General features: G+C 40.0%; 1 protein-coding gene across 2 annotated transcripts in view; it reads left to right on the forward strand.

Annotated features, from left to right (window-relative positions):
- Window positions 1-19,699, forward strand: part of PAPPA2 (pappalysin 2) — a 456,471-nt gene that overhangs the window by 345,558 nt on the left and 91,214 nt on the right. For both annotated transcript variants that reach the window (XM_072830732.1, XM_072830733.1), the window contains 2 exons: window positions 9,433-9,568; window positions 9,767-9,974. In XM_072830732.1, coding sequence (XP_072686833.1) covers window positions 9,433-9,568; window positions 9,767-9,974 — 344 coding nt within the window. The remainder of the gene's footprint in view (window positions 1-9,432; window positions 9,569-9,766; window positions 9,975-19,699) is intronic.

Raw genomic sequence — 19,699 nt, forward strand, 5'->3', positions numbered from 1 at the left:
CTGATTTCTTTTCTTTTCTTTTTTTTTCTTTTTCTTGATTACTAATATCTAGGTTTCTTCAAAGAGCAATTTCTACTTTTGTTCATTTTTCTCTTCATTATAGTCATGGTTCTCCAATTCTCTGATTTCTATATTTATCTTTAATATTTCATCCCTTCCTATTTCTCTGGATTCATGCTGATGTTCCTCTTTAGCTTCTTATGTCAAACACTTGGATAATTTGTTTTCACTCTTCCATATTTTTTCCCTCTAGGTACTGCTTTGATGGTAGCCAATAAATGTTCACATATAGAGCTTTCGTCATCAAGTCTGCCCTGTTTTGTAATAACTCATAACTTCTTTTAGTAGCATTTTGTTTATTTCTACCACTGATTTTTCAGAGGATAGCCAGCTCTGTCATTATTAGAGGGTTTTTTTTCTTCTTTTGGCCCTATATTTTAATAGGAAGCACTTAAAGAAAGAGCCTTATTCATTCAGAAATGAAGGTCCAATCTGTATTAGAAATACATACTTTCCATTAGTTGGTCCAAAAGTATCTACCACTTTTACTATGTCTTCTTTCTTTATTTTTCTTTATATACAAACACAAAACCCTTTTTTTCAGATCATTAATATAATTCTTTTTTTATTTAATCAGTTGGACACTAATACTCTATTCAGAGATGACTTCAACCATCCAGAAAACTGTATAGATTTCAAAATTTAGCAAAAAAGAAAAAGCTCATAGACAGAAGGTGCAGTCATTACTTTGCATTCTTTGACTTTGTTCATAGGAAAGTTGACAGGACCCTTTGTTAAAGTCTATTTATTTTACCTAAAATATTAATGATCTGAATTTTCAGTCTACTGTAGAAAAGGAGCAGCAAATTAGTAGGGGATATAGAAACTGGGAGAAGACCTATACTCAGAGGAACAGTATTATAAGCCCTATTTTTACCATTAATCAGTCTAATGCCCTTATATAAATCATATAACCTCCTTGAATATCAATTTTCTTGCCTTCAAAATGAGGTATTTGGACTAGATGATTCCTTTCAGTTATGTATTATAATTTCAGCTTGATGGTGAATTTAAAAAAGAATGAGATAATAAATATGAGTAATAAAGAACTACAGTCTTAGGCTATCAAATGCTAAGGGCAAAGATAACTATATCTACTGATGCCTTTAGAGCCTTGCTACTCAAAATATGGTTGGCATCCAAAAGCATCAGCATCACCTCAAAGCTAGGTAGGAATGCAGAATCTCAGCTCTACTAAATCAGAATTGTCATTTTAACAAGACCCTCAGGCAGTTTGTATGTACATTAAAGTTTGAAGAGCACTGCCTTAGATGATTGTTTTCTTAGCATTCAGGAAAATACCTAGTATTCAAAATGATGTCTCCAATTTACCAAGCAAAAATTCAGTTAAGTACAGGATTCTCTTGTTGGGAGGGCAGGAATATTTTTAATAGGTATTGGAATTATTTCTGTACATCACTGAAATTTCTAAAAAGTTCTTACCTTTCAAAAGAAAATATTCTGTTTAGAAAATTAACCTATGTGGATCCCTGCATTCCCTGGGAATCCTGCAGAAGTGAAAGTGACTATGTATATATGATTTTCATTTTCACCAAAAAATAGCCTAGTGCATTAGAAGAAGAATTCCATCTCCCAGTGGCTCAACACTTTATCCCCAGAGAGGATGTCACTCATTTTCCACTTTCCTATCTTATGGCTACTAATGTAACTTTTTTATTTTACATGGAAACTTTTGCAGGCTCTAGATATAACATCTTAGCCAACTCTAAATTTCATGAATAATTGGGATGGCAATGTTTTTCAACCAGAGGTGGGGAAAGCTTGCCTGGCTCTGCAGTGTGCTCCTTCATCCCCTCCTTTATGCAGTCTTGTTCCCAAGAAAGCCTTCTCCATATATATTCCATAATACCTTTCCTTGTTCTCAGTTTGTCTTGTGTGGAGTGTCCCCAGGATTCCATCTCTGAGATGAAGATTTGCATGCTGAAAGTTTATTGAGGATTTTTCCCTAAGATCAACACCTGTGAGAGAGTGAAAAAACCAGGGGAGTACTCAGAGAGAAGGGCCATGAGATAGCCACATGAAGGCATCAACATCCCACAGGGAGCTGGAATGGCCCTCCGAGTTCTACCTTATACCCCACTCACTCCTATCAAAAGGCTGCTGGATATGGGTTTCTCTGGAGAAGTGGCATGAGCTTCTGGAGTCTTTCTTCCTCAGAGAGCAGTTTCCAGACAGAGACCTTGCTGTGAGCTGAGTGCTCAGTCATGAAGGAGGGGGTCTCACAATGTCTCCCAGGTCTTTTTTTTTTTTTTTAAGATTTTATTTATTTATTCATGAGAGACAGAGACAGAGAGAGAGAGAGAGAGAGAAAGAGAGAGACAGGCAGAGGGAAAAGCAGGCTTCTTGCAGGGAGCCTGATGTGGGACTCAATCCCGGGACTCCAGGATCATGCCCTGGGCCGAAGGCAGGTGCTAAACTGCTGAGCCACCCAGGGATCCCCGACTTGCCTCTTTTTAAGCCCTCTTCTGAGTCTCACAAGCTCTTCTAACTCAGTCTCTACAGACTTAGCCCTAGTGTCTAAAATCACAGATGAGAAAATGCTGTTAGAAGGAATGAAGACAACAAGCTGATTCTGATCCTTCCACTGACTTGCCAAGTCATACATTTTCAGATGCCTCTCCCTGGATGGTGGGGGTTGTAGTGGTGGTTCCCTCTTCATTTCACAAAATGACAACTTGACTTAATTCTCCCAAAAAGAGAATTATATAAACTCATAGTGTTTAGAGTCTTACTTGTACTATGAAGGAATATAATATAGGATATCAGCTGGATTTTGACTAGGACCAAGGGAGACGGGAAGTAAAATCAGGTTCAAAACTCCTTCCCCATTTTGACTCACATCCTTAAATGTGAGAAGGAAACTACCAAGACAACTCAGTGGCAAGAGGCTAACTGCCTTACAGCCTCCCTTCCTTCATTAGATTTGAACATCAGGTAAGATCCCCTGAAACTCTGAGAATTAATCTCTGCCTTGTCAAATTTCTGAAGTCTACAGAGATAACAATATTATTAGGTGAGCCATATGAAACTACCAATATTTGATAATTTTTCACCCACAAAAGGGATATGGTTCAACAATAGTGCAAACATTCTTTTTTTTAAAAGATTTATTTATTTATTTATTTGAGAGAGACAGAGAGTAGAGGGTGGAGAGAGGCAGAGGGAGAGGGAGAGAAAGAATCCTCAAGCAGACTCCCTGCTGAGTGTGGAGCCTAACATGAGGCTGGATCCCAGGACTCTAAGTTCATGACCTGAGTTGAAATCAAGAGTGGGATGCTTGACCAACTGAGCCACCCAGACACCCCAGTAGTGCAAGCATTCTTAATTTGATTTCTGCTGACCTCTAATTGAACTACAAATGGCTTTTTCAGAGTTCTTTTAGTTCCTAGCAATTGAATGAAACTTTTATGTGTAAGCATTTACATGACTTAATCTTGGGGGAAATAGAGGTTATGAGTGTCAACAAATTTTCTAAGGAATCTGTGACTTCCTGCTCACCCCAAATTAAGAACTGTTGGGTAGAAGAAAATTCACACAACTTGAAGCTGGAAACCCCAATTCCCTACCTCTCTAGCATTTTGCTGAAGAAAGTCACTTAAGCTCTTCAGAACCTACTTTCCACTTCTACAATATAACCTTTGAATCCTGGAGCACAAAAATCTCAGATAGGAATAAAAATCCAAGGAAATTTGTGGAGGCTCCATGCTTGGCACACTGTAAAGTGCTATACAAAGAGAATATAGTGTTCGCCCACTTTCTGCTGTTCAAGGACCTCCCCTTTCTCTCTGGAATCAGGATGTACCATAGATGAGTGAAAATGGAAAGACACAGAAAAAATAACAACCTAGCAACTAACCAAAAGCATTTAAAAACCTCAGAGAAGATTCTTTTCAAGTTTGTGGTATAGTTTCAGGATCTGCTATCCAGTGACCACCACAAAGGATGACCTGGAAGTTGAAATGCTTGGCTTGGGAGTATATTGAGTGAGTGTGTCTGTACCCAGGAGACAGATTGAAGAGGGATTTCTTAAGCCCAAACAGCTCTTCACTAGGGAAACATTCTTTCAATCGTACCCCTCACCAGTGGTCAGAAGTTCCATCCAGTAGTTAATGTGCAGGCTTTGGATGAGAAAGCCACTGAATGTGGTCGACTGGTTTTCCACATCTGTATGTCAGTATCTGTCTGTCTGTCTATCTATCTATTTCTCTAATTTGTGTTTCTCTGTTTCAAAGTATGTTGCGATGGATTCACTGAGCTAATTTCACTGGCAATCCTCTCTCTTGAGACCATTCCTCAGTCCTTTTCTAAAAGATTCTGTCTCCTTTCTAACATCTAGCTATAGTTTTTCTTCATAAGAGCCAAGTTCAAATTAATTTTATATTGCCAATGTAATACATGAATGCAATCTCTTTGTTAAAACAAATAAGATGAAGCTAACAATCCCCTTCCTTGACTTCTCAGCTTCTTGGATTTTTCTCTCCGGGCATGCCTGGTGCTCATTTCAGATCTGAGGAATTCCTCCAGGAGATGCATTTGGTGCCCTTTGTCCTGAAGGGGAAGCTATTCACATAATGCATCTGGTGTGGTGATTAGAGAAGTGTCACACTGAAGTGGCAAAAGTGGCATGGGGGGGATGGTGGTAGAAAAAGTAGAACTTCATGTTGCCAAAGTCTCTGTTCTAGCCAATAACTGTCTTTTATGTCTAGGAACATAAAATTCATTGTGTATTTTGTATAAAGTGAAAATAATGTGGGCTAGAATATTATATTAAAATAGCTGTGATTTAGCCGTGGGAAGAGTAACCTTTAAAAATATCATCTTTGAACTGGAGGGTATTATGCTGAGTGAAGTAAGTCAATCGGAGAAGGACAAACATTATATGTTCTCATTCATTTGGGGAATATAAATAATAGTGAAAGGGAATAGAAGGGAAGGGAGAAGAAATGTGTGGGAAATATCAGAAAGGGAGACAGAACATAAAGACTCCTAACTCTAGGAAACGAACTAGGGGTGGTGGAAGGGGAGGAGGGCGGGGGGTGGGGGTGAGTGGGTGACGGGCACTGAGGGGGACACTTGATGGGATGAGCGCTGGGTGTTATTCTGTATGTTGGTAAATTGAACACCAATAAAAAATTATTTTATAAAAAAAATAAAAAATAAATTAAAAAAAATATCATCTTTGGGCAGCCCTGGTGGCGCAGCGGTTTAGCGCCGCCTGCAGCCCAGGGCATGATCCTGGAGACCCTGGATCAAGTCCCACGTCAGGCTCTCTGTATGATGCCTGCTTCTTCCTCTGCCTGTGTCTCTGCCTCTCTCTCTCTGTCTCTATGAATAAATAAATAAAATCTTTAAAAAATAAATAAAATAAAATAAAATATCATCTTTGATGGTCAACATCACTAGTCATCAGGGAAAAAGCAAATCAAAAACACAACAAGGTATCACCTTACGCCTCTCAGAATGACTAGAATTAAAAAGACAAGAAATAACAAATGGTGGGAAGGATGTGGAGAAAAAGGAACCCTCTTGCACTGTTGGCAGGAATGCAAATTGATTCAGACACTGTGGAAAACAGTATGCAAGCTCCTCAAAAAATTAAACTAGAAACATCATACAACTCAGTAATTCCACTATTGGGTATTTACCCAAAGGAAATGAAAATACTAGTTCAAAAAATACATGCACCCCTATGTTTATTGCAGCATTGTTTATAAGAGCCATGACATGGAAGCAACTCAAGCATCCATCAGTAGACTAATGGGCAAAGAAGATGTGGTAGGTAGGTAGGTAGGTAGATAGATAGATAGATAGATAGATAGATAAAGATAGACAGTGGAATACTCAGTCGTAAAAAGAATGAAATCTTGCCATTTGCAACAACATGGAAGGAGCTAGATTTATTTTTTTTTAAGTTTTATTTATTTATTTTATGATAGACATAGAGAGAGAGAGAGAGAGAGAGGCAGAGACACAGGAGGAGGGAGAAGCAGGCTCCATGCCGGGAGCCTGACATGGGACTCGATTCCGGGACTCCAGGATCGCGCCCTGGGCCAAAGGCAGGCGCTAAACCGCTGAGCCACCCAGGGATCCCCGAAGATTTAATGCTTAAGTGAAATAAGCCAGTAAGAGAAAGACAAATACCATTTGTGGAATTTAAGAAACAAAACAAATGAACAAAGAAAGAAAAATAGACAAACTAAAAACCCAGACTCTTAAATACAGCGAACAGAGAGTTGCCAGAGGGGGCAGTGAGTGAGGAGGCAGGTAAAATAGATAAAGCGCAGTAGGAGGTACAGACTTCCACTTCCATAGTCAGAGATGAAAAGTACAGAACAGGGGATGTAGTCAATAGGATAGTAAAAAAAAAAAAAAAAAAAAAAAAAGGATAGTAAAAACATTTGGTGACAGATAATGACTACACTAAATGTGGTGAGCACTGAGTAATGTATAGAATTGAATTAAGTTGTACACTTGAAACTAATGTGACACTGTTAATTATACTTCAATAAAAATAATCACCTTTTTAAGAAATAATACATTCTTAGTATTCTACTAACTTTGGAAGTTTCTTTGTCTATATATTTATATAGTAAAAGTAGGTTTTTGATAAACACATACTGAACTGAGTTTTCTGAAAAGTCTATTAAAAGAGTTATGTATATAAAATATAATTTTCATAGATTCCATTTGTAAACTAGTGATATATTCTATACCAAAAGCCTTGGATACTGCCAGTGTCTCTAGAAGTAGAACCTAGAATACCAGTTCACATTTCTACAAATGCCGATTTAAAATAGCATATATGAAATTTTTTAGCCTATAGGTTTTATTTTTTTTAAGATTTTATTTATTTATTTAGAGACACAGAAATTGAGAGAGAGACAGAGACACAGGCAGAGGGAGAAGCAGGCCCCACACAGGGAGCCCGACGCAGGACTTGATTCCAGGCCCCCAGGATCACACCCTGGGCCAAAAGCGGCGCTAAACTGCTGAGCCACTGGGGCTGCCCACCTGTAGATTTTAGAACAGTATAATTCTCTATGCACCAAGATATATAGTCATGTGTTTAATTTTAAAATTTTATTCTTTACCCTTGTTTTCCTAAAGTGTAAACAAAATAAAAATATATTTCTCCTTTGAAATAAGAATTATTTTGCAAATTGGTTTATGAACATTGAGCTCTTACTAGATGACAGGTACTGTCCTATGTGTTTTCCATGATTTCATTTAATCCTCATAATAGCTTCGTGAAATAGGTAGTATGTCTGTGCTTTGGATGTATGAAAGAGGGACCCTAGACTCCGAGAGGAGAGATGGATTGCTCAGATTTAACCAGCTAGTAGAGATAACAGTTTTCTGCCTGGCCAACCTTCTCTCCAGAATGGTGAACTTACTTGGTTCTTTTTACCCTGGCTCAGATTGGCTAGGCACAGATGTGTGAATTCAAACTGGTCTCTGCTTCAGAGGAGAGTCCATACTTCTTTCGCGTCTGATTGCTGTTGTGGGGCATATGCAGTGTTCAGATGAGAACAAAGTTCAGTTACTTCTCCCATGTCACTGTGAGAAGAAATGCCACAGACTTGGTATCCTGTACCTTGATCAAACCTTTGTCTTTTTTTGCTTTGTGTACCTTTGTTTCCTCTGGGAGTCTTACCTGCTTAAGCCATGGCCTAGAGGTCCTGGCATTGCCTTTCCCATAGATCATGGCACAGATACACTGCCACCAGGAGGAGGGCTGTAGGGTTCAAAGTGGTTTGGTTCAAAGACCCTTAGAGCAAGGAGGCCTGCTGCCAGGAGATGCAAAATGAGCCAGAAGTTTTGGGTGGGGGCCTTCAGGACAGAGAAATACACACCATAAGACTGACCCCTACTAATTAGTTTCAGGCGGGTGGTGTCTACTTGGGGGCCCCGCAGGAGGTAGGAAGACTGAGCCTTCCTGTTCCTCATTGAAGCCACCCCTGGCTTCGAGTGGGAGGCCTACTTGGGTGAAGCCACCATGTACTTGTTTGGACTCTGTCTGTTCCTAGCTCAGGAAATGACCCATAACTTTCTTCCAGTACTCAGGTCTCTTTTTGTGGTGTAGAAAAAGGAAGAGGTTGTGGGAGTTCCCAGGGGACTTTGATGTCCTTCGCTGCTCCAGTTGAGGGCTTTGAGTTAGGCTCTTGGTTACTTGATGGCATGTTTCATGTCTAGCCCTCATCCAGTCGGGGACAAAGGACCTCGTATTGCAAGCTGTAACCTATGGGTCTGGGTATTTCTTGAGTTATAAAGGAATATTTATTCCTTCAAAGAGAGGAATGAAAAGGGGGAGAAAGGACAGTGTAAAAAGAGAGAGTGGCTGGTCTTTCCCTCAAAGGAGAGGAAGAAGGGCGAGCTGTGTTGCATTGACCACTGCATATCATAAAATCCCCCTAATTCAGCCAGCAGTGCAAATGGACACTCTATAAACACACCACCAAGACACAGGGAAAATCAGCCTGCACACAAGGGAGAATTCTTGGTGAAATGGAAAACATGTTTTACTCTTCTCTGCCCCATTTTTAGAAGAGGCCCCTGCCATTAGATATACCCTTCTTTCACCCTGAGGATAGTTTTCCTGGAGCCTCATCACCCTCAGAACCAGATAAAAAGCTACAGAAAGGCACACAGAACATTGTAAGGTCCAGCACCAGAATCTTGCAACATAGCAAGCATGTAATACCAGGTTAGGTAGAGAGTTACTCTCAACAGAAGTGAAGACTAATAGTGACCTGAAGAATGTTAAACAAAACCAGAATTAGTACATGAGATAATTTCAGTGTGGGAAATCTGTTCTCCAGGTCATCTCCCAATCTCTAAGCTGTTTCCCTTTTTTTTTTTTAAGATTTTTTTAAATTTATTTATGATACACATAGAGAGAGAGAGAGAGAGAGAGAGAGAGGCAGAGACACAGGCAGAGGGAGAGGCAGGCCCCATGATGGGAGCCCGACGTGGGACTTGATCCCGAGACTCCAGGATCGTGCCCTGGGCCAAAGGCAGGAGCCAAACCGCTGAGCCATCCAGAGATTCCTGGGAGCTCTTACTTTAAAAATGGGAAGTGTAGGGGCACCTGGGTGGCTCATTTGGTTGGGTGTTCAGCTCAGGTCATGATCTTGGAGTCCTGGGATCGAGCCCTGAATCGGGCTCCCTGCTTGGTGGAAGAGTCTGCTTCTCCCTCTTCCTCTGCTCATGAGCGCTCTCTCTCTCTCTCTCTCTCTCTCTCTCTCAAATAAATAAAATCTTAAAAAAAAATGGGGAGTGTAAAAATAGTGTGACCTCTGCCTTGATAGCCCAGTGCAAATGACATACACAAATATATGTGCTTCTACTTAGGTGTGTTTCAGTAGACCAGGAGTGGCTACGGCAATTTTCATTTTCTTGACGTCTGATGGCCCAGTCCTTGGAGAAGGTCAGCGGCCGACCATGACTGTTGAGCTGACTGATGTCACTGGGACCAACCACTCTCTTGGTGAGTGTGACAGTGATCCCTTCAGGGCCACCAGAGGAGAAGCCGGTAGACCTTGGAGTCAACCTGGCGCCTGTGTTCAATATTGTTTGGGACCTTGCCTACAGTACACAGCTATTAAGATAGAAGGAATGCTAGATATAGAAACCTGGTACTGTATGAATGGCTTACAGTATTATTCATCTCCTTGTTTCTCTTCAGGAACCCACGAGCTGTCATGCCAGCATAACCCCCTGGTTATCAATGTGACCCATCACCTGGACGTCCTCTCCCACCGTACCACCTCAGTGCTGCTCAATTTCTCATCCCCACTGGTGGGCATCTCAGCGGTGGCTCTAAGGACATCCTCCCACATAAGTCCTTCAACTCTCATCCCAGAGCATGAGGGGCAAAATCATCAGGGACAGAGGTACAGAGTCTACTTTCTCCCTTGTCTTCTTTCTTTTCCTTGTGGTTGTGATGTACTACCATCATTTTCATATATAGCATTTTGTTTTCAGTGGGTGCTTAATCACTAACTAAAAAGTGGGTCTAAAAACCACCAAAAAGACATAAGAAACAAGTAAAGAACAATTTAGAAGGCACACTTGGGTTTTATATTTTGCTCTTCTTTTCTTAGCTGAGCATATTTTTTTATGTAAATATTTAACATCTTTACAGGGTCTTAAAATCTTTTTTACATAAAAAACCACTGCCTTCAAATCAACATTGTTATATAAACTGCCAGAAATTCTCTGCCAAAAACTCATTGTTCCCTGAGCAATGTATATTTTTCCACTTGTTCCCACCTAGACAGTGTGTACAGCAAGTTTAACAATTAGTTTTCAAGGCATGTCATATAATCAATTAGAATTACATATGGAAATCAGGAATATATTATCTACATAGGTGTTTCTGTGGACATCTGTGATTGTCATCATCTAGATAGAGGTTTCCTGAACACTCTGCCTCAGCTAGTAGAGGGACTGTACTTTACAATGTTGGTGTGCCCAAGATGGCCCAAAAGTGAGAGGGAGCATGCCATATGATGGTCTGTGCTGCAGCTGGAATGGACTCATTCTATGAGTGGTGTAATCAGTTGAGTGGGCCTATAGATAATGGAGCTCATTCCCTCAAGGAGTGAGCTGTCAGGCGATTGGGATCCCAGTCACAAAAACTTCTAGAAAGTGCTTCATTACCAAATAGGAGCTCTGATACCACCATTCCCAAACTAGGTATACCAGAAACCCAGCTTTGATTAGGGATTAGGAATAGACAGTGGCATATAGTTCATCAGTTATCTTTGCTGTATAGCAAACTATAGCAAAATTTAGTGGCTTATCACAGTTTCTATGAGTGAGGAATTTGGATGCAACTTAGCTGGGTACTTCTGGCCGAGATTGCCATTGAGCTGTTGGCCAAAGCTACAGTAACCTTAGGCTCAAGTGGAGCTGGAAATTTCACTTCCAAGCTCACCCCTGTGGTGATTGGCAGGCCTCAAAAGATCTGCATCCGGGCTCACTCACATAGGTACTAGCAATAGGCATGCTCACATAGGCATGGCTCAGTTCCTTACCACATGGGCTTCTCCATAGGCTGCCTGAGCATCATAGCATACAGCAGCTAATGATCCAAGAGAGAAAATGAGACAGAGAGGGTGAATACATAGGAGACCACCCAAAAGCTGCAGTCTTTTTATAACATAATATTGGAAGTGATAATCCATTACTTCTGGCATATTCTTTTCATTAGATATGAGTCAATAAGTCCAGCCTATACTCAAGGGGAAGGGTTTGCATCAGGGCGTGAATCACCAGGAGCCATGTTAGAGGCCATCTACCATATAGTAATAATGGTTTATGTTAATTGAATACTCATTGTGTGCCAGGTATTGCTAGAATGAGAAAAGCAATAATGGATGGAATCTGGATGTTGGACATTGTAACATTAGTTCATCTGCAACTCTTAAGTATTCTTATTGAGCCAACATCTTCAAATATTAACACAGGAATGCAGATTATTAAAATAACATTGTTTACTAGAATTATTGCCCCTCTCTCTCCTATGGTTTTTCAAATTATTTTCTCTACTGGCTCTACCTCTGGCTTCAAGACATACAGAATCTTTCAGGTCCCTGAGACATGTGTTCTTGATGAGCTTCATGTCTTTGCACATTATGTTCCTACTTTCTTGAATGCCTTCCAGCCCTTCTTCACTTCAACTCACACTGCACCATCAGGATTCACCTTCTTCTGTGAAATCTTGGCAAACTCCTTGCCTATTTCCATAGGGCATTGTACATAACCCACACTCTGCAGAAACAGCTATCACACTGGGTGGTAACTATTTGTTTACCTGTTGCTCTTTTCCACTAAACTCTGAGCTCTGTCTAGTGGAAATTCCATGCAGCATCTTTCAGTATCTAGCAGAGGGCCTGACACATAGTAGGTGTCAGAAACCCTGTTGAATGATTGTAACAGACCTTCTCTCTAAATGCTGTATGGAACAGAACTGAACAAGAAAGTCAGAAAATGGAGAAAGTTATAGCTTCTCTGGACCTGAGGGATAAGAACTCCCCTCCCCGTCACAGCTGTGAAGTTCTGACAAAAACGTTGATTAATTGTGATCACTGCTGCTCGTTCACTTATTTTCACTTGGCACTATGGGAAAAACAAGTTTTATATGCATGCATGCAAACCAGTAGAAATAGGATATGATTCTCCAGTTTACACAGAGTGTATCTGGAATGCACAAGCATTTCCAAACCACATGTGACTGACAGGAGCCATGCAAATTGGCTTCCCTTCTCAGCCAGCAAGTTAGTGCATTATAGTAAATTTTGATACACAGGGAACCTAATAGATTTCATATATTTTCTTTCTGAACATATTTAAAATCTGAATCCTTGTGTACTCTCAAAAATAGGAGTTTTTTTTAATATCTTTATATCAATCCCAGTTGTAGATATGGATAGATCTTAATATGAAACCCTCACATTCTGGGCATAGTGAGAGGGATTCCTGGCTGCCTCATTCTTACTCCTTGTGACCTGAATTCCATTAATACTGAAATGGGCAAGGGAAAGCTGACAGATGCCTGGAAGTAGAGGATGTATTATCCATTTTTCTATTTAACCATTAATGACCAATGCCCTGTCCCGCCTACAACTCTGCATCTTTAAACCAGCCCAACCGGCCCATAGAATCTCAGGACAATAAACCTGTCTGGCAATCCAGTGATGTTTATGATCCTTACCTTGGACCCTCTAGCTTTGATCCCTCTCTCCATCTTGTTTATCGTTCTGCTATGACGGTTACCAGTTTATGACCCCTTGGGTTTAGTCTACTAAAAATGAACCATTAGTCTTGAAAACTGAGTTAGTGTTCCTGGTTTAGGCCACTGGTGCTCAATTAAAGCTCAGTACCCTCCTACTCTCTGGCCGTTTCTAGCTTTGGCCATTTTAGAGAAAGGTCCTGCATCACTGTCACAGCATCCCGTGAGTTGGAGAATCAGGCAGACACCCAACCATACCAGGATTGTGTTGATGGCTTGGGGAAGTGGGAACCACTTTTGTGATTAATACAATGGGATTTTGAGTGTGTCAGAGATATAATCCAAGCACTAATAGTATTTTGCCTAAATTAGTAAATTAGCTTCCAGATAATCAGAACTGATTTAATCAGAACTCTTATTATCTACTTTGGAACTTCATACAATCAGGTCTAGAAGAATTTACTAAGGGGCAAGAATGATGGGCATGTGGTTTCTGCTACAACAGAATTTTGTTCTTCTAGTTACATGATCATAATCTAATGGAAACATTGATTGTGACTTCCCTGCCTCTACCGGATGATAGATGCATCAGATCCCCCAGCACTGAATCTTCTGAAGATGAACATCGTCTCCTTCTCCAGGGCATGGGCTGATTACAGTGGTTGAAACTCCTGACCACTCCTTTCTTTACAACATTTGCACTTCGTGTCTTATTGATTTTTCCATCTACTTTCTCTATAAAAGGTTGCAGTGCAATCTCCCAAACAACTGCGTCCTTAACTTTTCCTTGTATTTCAAACAGTTCTGGCTTTTTATAATTTGATGTTACAGAATTAGGTGCGTAACTGCTTGTGACTCTTTTATCTTCATTAGGATCATACCTTGTGCCAGCCCGTTTGCTCCATTAAATGCTTTTGGCTTTGTATTCTACTTTGTCTGGAATTTAAATTTCCATCTCTGCTTTCCTTTTGTTTGTATTTATTTGGTAAATACTTGCCTTTCATTTATTTTTAACATTTCGCTATCTTCGTTGCCAATGAGCCCAGGGCATATTGCTACATGGCACTGTTTATTCTGAAAATTTATTTCATGATCCTCAAGCCTCTGGTATCTTTAGGACACTGTAGTATTTTTACCTTTGGGACGTTTATCTTCTAGGATTCCATGGCCTTTGCCAGTGGTTTTCCCTCAACCCTCACTCTCACCCCACCAGACCAAGACCTTTATACTTCCTGACCTGAAGTCTTGCAGGCAGTAAAGAAAAGGTGGTACTGATGAGGACTAAAGGATAAAAAACAGATCTGTGACCCTTGAAAAGCTGCGCTGAGTTTGCTGGTCCCGAGTGAAGCCAGAGAATGAAGAAAAAATGACCCCTCTCCCTCTCTTCTTTCAGTATGGCTTTATTCCTTATTTGCTTTTTTTTCCAGAAAAAAAAAAATGCATGCTCTGGCTTCCCATGATGTTTCTCAATTCAACTCCAATACATTTTGAAATCAGGAGGAAATCCTCACAGATTCCAGCTCTCTGTCTTGGTTTTTGATATTGATAAGAGTTTTCATATTTCTTCTGTATCATTGGAATTTAAGTGGGAAGCAGGGAAGCATTACCTCATAGCATTCTTGTGAGATTAACGGAAAAGCATCCACATGGAGTCCGTAGCACACTCTAGCACCCTGCAGGAGCCCCGCCCATGGCAGCTTTCATACCATTCCTCATCTTTGTTTTTCTCCATTTCTCCTTTCACAAGGTATGTCACTTATCAGTTTCTTGCTTCTCAGCTCTGCATCCACTCCCAGCATGTGAATGTGTAATACTAGAACAGGATTTTATTAATATACAGCCTTTGCTTGCTGACACAATGTTCAGTTTTGTCAGTGGAGGGTTATGGAGGGATAAAGGCTTCTCTTCTTGGCTTCAGGGTGCTTTTTTCTCTTCCGCTGCTGTGACATAGTCAGTAGCAATGTAGACAACAGAGTCCATTAAGTCTGGCAGCCGCTTGGGTTCCCAGGGTACCTCTTTCCAGTTGGCTGTGCATTACCATCTACCAAAGGTGACGCTTATTTTTCCCACTGCAGGTGGTAGATTGCCAGCATCCAGTTTCCCACTGACAAGGACCTCCACATTGTACTTAAGCTTGAGAGTGCAAACAAACTGACCCCCAAATCCTACCTCTATGAATCTGTCTCCTGGTACCACTTACATTTCCACTCTATGCCAGTCAAGGTCCAGTCAGGACATTGTAATTAGAATAGGGAGAGTTTAATATAAATAACTATTAAACTACTTAGGGGAACTACAAAGGATTAACTACTTTGAGGTAAAGAGAACCCTAGTGAATAGAAGAATGCTGGATAAAGGGAGCAATCATTCCATTTAGAGGTGAGGGAAGAGTATCAGAGGAAGGAACTGACGTGGAAGTCTCCCTACTGAAGGCTGTAATTTGGATCTCATTAGAGTAGGTTCAGCGATGGCACCCTGGATGGCACAGAAGTTTGTGGAGGTTTTACAGGCTGGGGCCAGCAATCAGGGCACTACCTCCTGGGGTACTGACCAAAGCTTATTAGGAAGCTGCGTGCTTAGCCACTGCTGGACTTCTAGAAAGCTGCCATTGGGGTGCTGCTGACACTTTTTGGGAGGTCACCTGCTGAGCGCTGGTGAAACTCTCTGGAAAATCACTGGGGCACCTTTGGGATTTGCTGGAGAGCCAGCTGGTGGAACTCGCTGAAATGTGTATGGTGTCACTTACCCCTTATGGGGTAAGCACCACTGGACAGAAGCTCTGTCAGATGTCAAGTGCTGTAGAAGCCAGGAGAAGAAAGAAAGCACATGAGAATCAGGAAGAGATGCCTCCTCTTCCTGGAAGTCTCTCCAGTTATGTCTACTAAGAAAACATGACATCACACTAACTGGCAAAAGAACAATATTTACATGGTGTATCTCTAGGATCACAAAGTGACAGGAAAGATCTTGTCAAAGAATCCAGAAGAAATCCCTTTTTGCTTTTTTGCCTTTTATGTTCCAGTTAAGATTTCCTTTAAGTTCCTGGCTTTAATCCTCAGACCGCTTTTCAGTACAACTTCTAAATAGTTTTGACCTAACTAGAAATGCATATTTTCTTTTTTTAATATTTTGAACTTGTTTTAAGTCCAAGGCAAACATGAAGTATAAATACCTCATTAACTTATTCAGTATAAATACACATTCTGATTGAGATGGAAAACAAGTAATAGATATTCATAAATATAAAATTATAGTGGGTTCTGAGGTTTACCTTAAACTATAGTTTATCAATGCCAAGTATTCAAATCTAAAATTGAATGGGATATTAATCATTTCAAATGAATATCCATTAGAAACCTAAGTTCTTTCTTCTCTCTCTTGTTCTCACTCCCATTCTTTCTCATTAACTATATATAGTCATGCTTTGATACTTTTTTCATTGAGGATAATTGAGTAGATTCATGTAACAGGTCTAATACAATGGATATGTGTGTGAGAGTGTGAGTATATACGCCTTGTGTATGCTTTGCTGTATTTTGCTTCAAGTAAAAGAAAGGTTTTGAAAGGTTTAATGTAAATTGATTTGTAAAACCAATTATTATATATGGGGTGTGTGTGTGTGTGTGTGCGTGCGTGCATGAGTGTGCATGCATGTATATCTGTGTATAGAAAGGGATGGACTATTCATCATTCAAAAATATTTAGTAAGTGCCTACAATATGCCAGGAATCATTCTTTAGTTAAGGAAACTGGGACTCAGAGTGTACAAATTCACATTATTTGAGATTAGCAAAACTAAGACTAGAATCCAAGAAATTTGTTTTTAGTAAAGTTCCATTATAAGAATGGAAACTGTTTCAGAAATATACTCATGTCTACTACCATCCAAGAAACCCTGCTGCCCTCCCTCAAACTTTATTTGGGAAAAAAGCGTAACAGAAGAACAATGATTCTAAGAGAAGGTCTTCTCGTAGAAGTTCCCTTGTCTTGGTAGGTGGATTATCTAAGCAATTCTCTTACCAGAGAATATCCCCTCCAATTTCCATTATCCAGTTATACCATATCCATTTTAGCAATGATCCATATCCATCCATGTTCTATTCCCAAGTCCATTCTCCCTTATTTCAAGCCTGAGTCATGCTCAGAGTGACCTTCTCCATGGATCAACTGTAATTATTATTCATTAGAGTGAAATTTAATCAGTAATATCAGCTTGTTTCTTGGAAAATCATAAAATTATATAAAAATCTAAAAATAAAAACGTGACTATTTAAAGAATTTCTATTCTGATTCTTTTCATAATGTTGGATAATTGAGAGTTAATTGTTTTAGCAATTTTGTTCTAGTAATGTGGTTGTGTGCGTGTGTGTTCACTTTATGTAAGGCAGTCTTGGAAAAGGTTAATGTGTAATGAATTATGTAACTACATTTTATTTTATTTTTTAAAAGATTTTATTTATTCATGAGAGACACACAGAGAGAGGCAGAGACAAAAAGGCAGAGGGAGAAGCAGGCTCCCTGCAGAAAGCCTTATGGGGGACTGCATCCCAGGACCCTGGGATCATGACCTGAGCCAAAGGCAGACGTTCAACTACTGAGCCACTCAGGTGCCCTAAATAACTACATTCTAAAATGATTTAGCTTTTTAAACAATTGTGGCATTCAAAAGGGTTTTATTTTTTAAGTAGAAAATAAATGTTTTGTAAAAAGCAGTGTCATCCCTAGATTTTCTCCTTTCTATCCTCTTCTCTTTTCTGCATTAATTTGCATTTTCTGTTTACTTAAAGCAAACTAAGCCTGCATACATAAAGTCTGAGTCAAGAAAACATAACGAACACACACATTGTGCTCCTGTATGACTCTGTATTCAAAGACACAGCTCTTAGAATTTACCTTTTGCATTAAAAACATTTACTTTTAGGCTGTTATTGTGGTTATCAGCTGAAGTTCAGCCTCTGACTCTCATATACTTAACATAGAAATGTATTTACTTAATTAACATATTTTCCATGTTTTGTCAATCATGCTTGTGTAAAGACCAGAATCAGGTCATTTTCAAATGGAGTAATCAAAGAATACTGTGTATCTGGTTTGGTTGGGAATGCTTCAGGATGCAGTGACACCTTCAAATTTAGGGACATGTGTACTACTTCAGTCAACTGTTGTCTCCAGGCAGCCTCTATTCTTCAGATTCTGTTTCCTGAAGCAGGGACTACAGAACTAAATAATCCAGGGAGAAAAATCATAGCTATCATGAAAAAACTCATGGTTTCCTGTTTGCAATTTATGAACTTTGGTAGCATGCTGGGCTAATGCTATATCTCAGGCTGAATTACCCTAGCTGTCTCATCTCTTTTGACCCCCTCCTTTCAGTGGCACCCCTGTGCTGTGATAAAAAGATGTCTTTAGCCTTAGAAAGTTCTTCTTGGAAAGGTGGATCTCTTGACCAAAAAGATAGAGCTGGCATCAGTGAGTCAAATACAGAAGATTTTTGGGCCACTGTCCATAGTTTTTAGAGAATTCACCGTAGACACGAAATTTTGGTTGGGTGTGGAGGGATGTAGTAGAAAGGAGAACAGCGTTTCCATTGAAAAGCTTTTATGATTTGAAAATCTCCAGAGAATTTCTGGAAGAAAATGGCTGTGTTTTCCATTTGGGAGATGTTGAGACTCGGGTGTCAAAATATTTCTTGGTTATACTGTAGATTTGGGGCAGAGCTGGGGCTAGATTATAAGGTCTCCAAAGATCAGTCCAGGGGCCTGCAGCCAGAGCACAGCTCAGGGCCTTGGCATTCCATCCCCACTGTAATCAGTTTGTGAGCCTGCTCTTGGTAATAGGATCATTCCATCTCTATTATCCATCATTCTGCTTCATGCTTCATTATTCCCTGGAACCCTCATTGCTGCTGCTTTACCAATTCCTATTGTGCTTCAATTATTTGGAGCTCAGATTTGAAACGCCAACCCTTTCCCTTCCTTCTCTGCCTGGATTGGGCCTCTAGACTGTGCCAGGCCTCTCCTTTCCCTGCTTATTTCTATGTACAGCCATTCACATCACCTCCCTTTTGATAGCCTCACAAAGTGAAGTGTTCCTTCCTTTCTTTCTCTAGGGGCTACAGGTTAAAGCATGTGTTTTGGCTCCTCTTCTTTTGTTTTTAGCAGAGGGTTTGCTTTTAATATTGATGGGAAGTGTTCTCTTTTGCTGGGAAAGGCACTCTAGAAATGAAATATGTATTGCATTTCTACTCATTTGATTATCTTCTTCCCCAAAGCAGCCTAGCAAATTAACATTGAATCTGTTTTTGTTTCTTAAGCAAAGAAAGAATTATAGCTGCTCAATTGTTCCCTAACTTCCGTTTCCCAGAATGATTTGTCCATAAAATAAGAGGGAAGGAGGAGAATCACTGGAGAGGATTCTGATTCTTCTGGCCAATGACGGATGGCCTGGTGAACAACAGGTCTGCTTTGGGAGGCATAATTAGCTGTTTGAGTTGGTTCAACAATTTCTTAAGAACTCAAGGGGTTATAGAAGAAAAATTAAAAGGTCACAGACTTGGTCTCATTGAGGGGTTTATTGGTGCATCGCTAGACTATTCTAGAAATAGCCTTTATTAAAATATTACCTTGTCTGAGATGATTTTTAGTGGGATGCATTCTGAGAACTGTTTAGGTGGTGCATTTTGGTCAAAAGCTAGGAATAGAACACAAACAACTTATGAAGACTGGGAGTTGGAGTCTCCCTCTAAGGAATAGGCTAGTTTCAAAGCAAGAGCTTTGAAATAAGGACTCCTCTATGTCTTATCATGGTGTCTGAAATTCACCATTAGGAATTATTTTCTTCAAGTCTTGGCTATCTCAAAGGGTCTCTTTAAAATAGTAAATA

The sequence above is a fragment of the Canis lupus genome, chromosome 6, assembly GCF_048164855.1.
Source record: "Canis lupus baileyi chromosome 6, mCanLup2.hap1, whole genome shotgun sequence".
NCBI classification, from domain to species: Eukaryota; Metazoa; Chordata; class Mammalia; order Carnivora; family Canidae; genus Canis; species Canis lupus.